This window comes from Montipora foliosa, chromosome 9, assembly GCF_036669935.1.
Source record: "Montipora foliosa isolate CH-2021 chromosome 9, ASM3666993v2, whole genome shotgun sequence".
Classification (NCBI taxonomy): domain Eukaryota; kingdom Metazoa; phylum Cnidaria; class Anthozoa; order Scleractinia; family Acroporidae; genus Montipora; species Montipora foliosa.
In genome coordinates this window covers 44,102,205-44,107,204 of record NC_090877.1, presented here as the reverse complement: position 1 = coordinate 44,107,204, position 5,000 = coordinate 44,102,205, and the positions used below count along the sequence as shown (strand labels likewise).

The 5,000-nt window shown below is 40.7% G+C and overlaps 1 protein-coding gene across 2 annotated transcripts in view; it reads left to right on the top strand.

Moving 5' to 3' along the window:
- Positions 1-5,000, top strand: part of LOC137969906 (uncharacterized) — an 18,959-nt gene that overhangs the window by 5,548 nt on the left and 8,411 nt on the right. The window contains exons 5-7 of one of the 2 annotated variants that reach the window (XM_068816313.1): positions 2,396-2,472; positions 3,255-3,326; positions 3,875-3,947. In XM_068816313.1, coding sequence (XP_068672414.1) covers positions 2,396-2,472; positions 3,255-3,326; positions 3,875-3,947 — 222 coding nt within the window. The remainder of the gene's footprint in view (positions 1-2,395; positions 2,473-3,254; positions 3,327-3,874; positions 3,948-5,000) is intronic. The other variant, XM_068816314.1, reaches the window with a different exon arrangement.

Sequence of the window (5,000 nt, the reverse complement as noted above, 5' to 3'; positions counted from 1 at the left end):
GGTTTTTTCCGAATAAAACACGGAAAAACGTTAACCCTACCAACCCAACCAACTAAAAACGGTTGATCCCAATAGAACACGACCTAATTGTGCTGCTCGTGCAGCACGGATTTTAGCTCATATTTTTGCTGTTCTCTGCATGACGACGACGTGAAATCACGAAATTTTAGGTTTTGACGACAACGTGAGCATGCAACAGGGAATCTTTCATTTCTCTGTTTTCAGTCTGAAACCGCTCGTACCAATTTATTTTTAGGATACTTCGCCCACATTGTACGAAGTGAACGTAATGGAATAATCGCGAAAGACTTTTACTAGAGCGAAGTTCAATTTTGGGGTGACGGTTTCGTCGACGTCGCCGTCGTACATCTTAAGGTCCCTATATTCGCGATTATTCCAAGTCGTTCGGCGTGAAAGTGCGTATCAATACCAGAAACAAAATTGGTATGAACGGTGTGGATGTTTGGCATGGAAAGAAAATTGACTGATTGATCATCAGATACTCGCGCCCTCCACTTAACCTTCCTCAAATTTGATCATTCCACGTTCTTATCAGGACGACTGAAGACAGCAAGCAAAATGTATCAAAATGTGAGACGCACAAAAAGGACAACGATGACGACAGCTATAACAACGCAACGAAACAATAGGTTTAATGATCAATAACAAAGACCCTGCATGCACTTTAATACATTTCTAAGCTGCTGTCGTCTTAACATGCAACGACGTGACCTAGCCAAATTTCAGGTTACGCGGAGGACTACGGACGGTGATGTTTCAATTTTATCTTCAAACGTCCACACAGTTCGAACCCGCAATTTTACTCCTGGAAGTGTTGATAGACACTTTCCATGGCAAACAAATTAGAGTAATCGCGACATTATTGCAGAACGGAAATTAGTAGACAACCTTCTCGTCGTTATCTCTATCGTCCTTTCTAAGGCTACCTAATAACAGGAACTGTCGAGTTCTCGTGTGTAAACGGTCAATGTCATTTTGGAAGCCTTTCCTGCGGTTTCAGAACTTCTCGATCTGAGGTGGTTCTAGCTAGTTGCAAGCACTCAGTCTCGTTGGCCGTTTTCACACTGGTCCTTCTTAGGGGCTGTTTACATGGAGGTAGGAAGATCCTAGCACTAGGAAGATCCTAGAAGGCGAAGCAACTTTTAGTTTGGTTTACATGCACAAATTTCTGCCTAGGTGGAAGTGGAGAATGAAAGCTAGATGGCGGGCCAAACAACAAAGATGTAATTTGGGTCCTTCGCCCGCCATTTTTGTTTTTTTGTCCCTAGTACCAGGAACTTCCGAGCGAAGGCAGTTTACATGGTGCTTGGATCTTCCTAGCCCTAGGATCTTCCTAGCTCACAGCTAGGAAGATCCTAGCACCAGGGCCAAGTACGACCTCTTGCATGTAAACTGGATACAGAAAACATATGGCGCTATGATGATCCGCCTTCTAGGATCTTCCTAGTGCTAGGATCTTCCTACCTCCATGTAAACAGCCCCTTAGACGGATAATCCGTCGTTTTGTGGAAACGGGACGGTGTTCAATTTTGACAGATAATCCGTCTGATATCATCTGTCTGATTATGCGTCTATTTGGACGGATTTTGAAGACGAATTATTCGTTTAAGACTGATATGAATCGTCTTCAATTTCCGTGACATAAAGTAAGTGATACTCGCCATTGCTATGAATTGGTAACCGGGCCTGACCTTCAAAGGCATGCTCCATCCGTCTAATGTGAACCAGAGACGAGTGAAATTTGAACTGCGTCTCCGACTCGAATTCACACCTAGACGGGAAATTTATCAAACAACGGTGGTTGGATCAAAGTGGGTGTTGATCCATGGCAGCGGTCTCTTTTCCCGTACTCTTCAGCCCCGCACTCGGGGAAATATCGAGTATTCCCCCCCCCCCCCTCCCCGGGTCCTCAGCCCAGCAAACACAACAAGAAAAGAGACCTCTGCGAGCAAGGAATCGACGGAACAGCTGGGATCCTGCTGCATCTGCATGACTTAGTGTGTTTGCAAGGTGCTTGCATGAGCCAGTTAAATTAGTTTGGTTTGTGAATTAATTTACTTTGTGTTTAAATAACGCTTACTTGCATGGCTTTAAGACTTATAGGCCTACGAATACAATATATCAGACACAATTGTGTTCTCTAGAGATGCCATCGTAATGCCATATTAATTGTTGCACTATGAGTTTCATAGGACATTATTTAGTTTCAGACCTTCGCTTTTAAGGATACATTTTTTGTTGAGAAGACCTTTTTACGACACCATATTATTAGGAGGCCAGCGCGTCTTACTGTGAATGTATGAGTTTCTCAAGAAATCCTGGTCGTATCGTTTACTCTACATGTGACCGAACAAACATCTTTTTTTTTTTAAAGATGTGAATGAAACATGGAGTGGTATTCTTATTGGACTTTCAGTTGAAGAAAATATCTATTGCGCTTTGCTACCGAAGGTAAGGACAAATAAAAAAATAAATAAAAAAATAAGGTGCATTTGCAACTTGATGTATTTCACCAAACGAAATAATGCGGGAGAAAAAAGTTGAATCCCTTGCACTCTGACAATTGCAATATTCAATGGAGTGTGTGTTCTTACCCAAGCTCGTGCACACTCTTTTCAGTAAACAATCCCCGAAGTATCGTCAGCTTATCGGCGTTGGGAAAACAAAGTGTGCATAAAAATAAGTTCAATACTAGGCATTCTCCGCTGTAACCGCACCCAATCCACAACGGAAATAAGAGCGGCTAGTGACAGGAAATCGAGTAAAGTGTCCATTCAATAGTCTCCTACGCAGCAGTTCTTTATTTCGTCACGCAGCGCTCCTTAGGGACGAGCGTTGCGTGACAATAAAATACCGTTGTGTGGGGAAGAGCGTTGCGTGACTACACAAAGAGCGGCTGCGTGTGAGGGAGGCCGTAAAAAAAAAAAAGGTTTATTTATCTGAAAAACCGGACGAACTCCCTACCTATAGCAATCGTTTCTTTTCATTTATTCTTTAAATTGTTTTTTTATTTTATTTTATTTTATGCACTGGGGAAGCAAAATTTTGGATGCCGTGATTCCCGCGGAAAAAACAGGATAGAACAAATAAATGACCGCGTAAAGAGTAGACACATCTCAAGATTCAGTTGAGGGAAGATAGGAAATTTGTCAGATTCTCAAAGCAGACAAGCGAAGGATTTCTGTTCTACCGTGCGTTAATTGACCGCTTGATTATTTTTTTTTTCACGTTAGAACCAGACCGTGCATCTTAACGAAAACATTTCTTCCTACGGCTACACATATCCAGACAGTATTTGGCTAAAGGTCAGCGAGAAACATCCATATCTTTCGTATGATTATTAAAAATCTTCCCAAAATAAGTAAAAAGTATGTATTTATTTATTCTATAACAGACGAACCCACTGTCCACGAATGTCATCATCATTATCATCATCGCTATGGGACAACTCTGACATCCCCTTCATAAAGAGAGGGCAAGGAAAAAGGATTTCTTAATGTTGTGTCTAGTCAACTGTGTCCCTCCCAGGGGGAAATCCTTGTTCTCTTGTTCCCTTTAAAAATTTGCTTGTGTTCCCTTGTAGCCGAAATTACTTTCAAACTTGTTCCCAGCTTTTTGATCCTTAAAATTGTTTATATTACCCTGTTCCCCAGTTCAAATTAGTCATGTTCCCTTGTTCCCCAAATTCCTTGGGAGGGACTCTCAATTCACAGTTTTGTGAAGCGCATCTGAGTATATTCACGTACAAAGTGAAAGTAGGAATACTACCCTTAATTAAGCTGTGTAAATGCGTTATCATGATAACAATGGCACCATCATGCCAGTTAATTACTAACGTCTTGCTCTTTCCAAGGTTATTGGTTTTCCTTTTGATCGGGACGAGGGTGAACTTCCTTTTTTTGCTCCACCCACTCCGCCAATTAAGAGTAAGTAGAAACTGACAAACGGTGACCATCTCCCAGTTTTACCAACGAATGTAATTACTATCGAATTACCTGACTATTCCTCTAACTTGCAAATCTGCTTACTATAGGTCGACTGTTTTGTAAACAGGAGTTTACAAGACAGTCAACAAACAAACAAACAAACAAACAAACAGTTGTGTATAGATTTGTGTATACGGTTTTGCACGTACTTCAGAGGCTAGTCTGGTTTGAAGAAATTTGACTGTACCGGTACGTTAGAAAGCTGCGATTGAAAAACCCTCAATTCAAAGGTCTTTTAATTTTCTCAGTCTCTCAGCTACATTCAAATTTCTTCAGCATATTTTCAATGTAACTGAATGTAACTTTCGTTAGTTAGTTTTTTTACCTGCTCCAGATATGTCCAGAAATGCAATTCGACGCAAACGTTGTTTTTTTGTTTTGTTTTTTTTTAATAGAAGCGTCCCATAGGGTCCCTTTACCTTTCTTCTCAACGTTGTCCAATACAATAGCTTTACTGCTCAAGTAAACATGAATAGTTGGGATAACGTTACCGCAATCTATTAAGGCCTCTAACCATAACGCAGTAGTCTCCACGCAGTCGTTCTCAACGCTCCTTCCCACGTCATTGCGCAACGACAAACGTACAAGCAGTATGTTGTAAACAGAAAGTTGGTGTTTAGACTTTTAAGAAATCCTCCACTCCGAGAAGAAAACATTCTTTGAACCACACCAAATAATAGAAGGAATCAAAGTTGTTTACAAAAATGTGTTTATATCCGAAATAAGCAAGAGTCCATCACACAAGAGTAATATTTACCCAAATTGGCGTAGTCCCTATCACCCTCGGAAAGGTGCCTAATTTAAGCCAACTTTAAGGGGGAAAATAAACACTAGACCAAATCGGCCAACTAAAATGTTGTACCTAATTCAAAACGTTTTGTTCTAGCTATTTCAATGTCATGTGAATACTACATTATAATGCAGATACACAAAGAATCTTAACCCCAGGAAATTTGAATTGAGTACAACAATTGGTCTATTGCTTATTTTCTC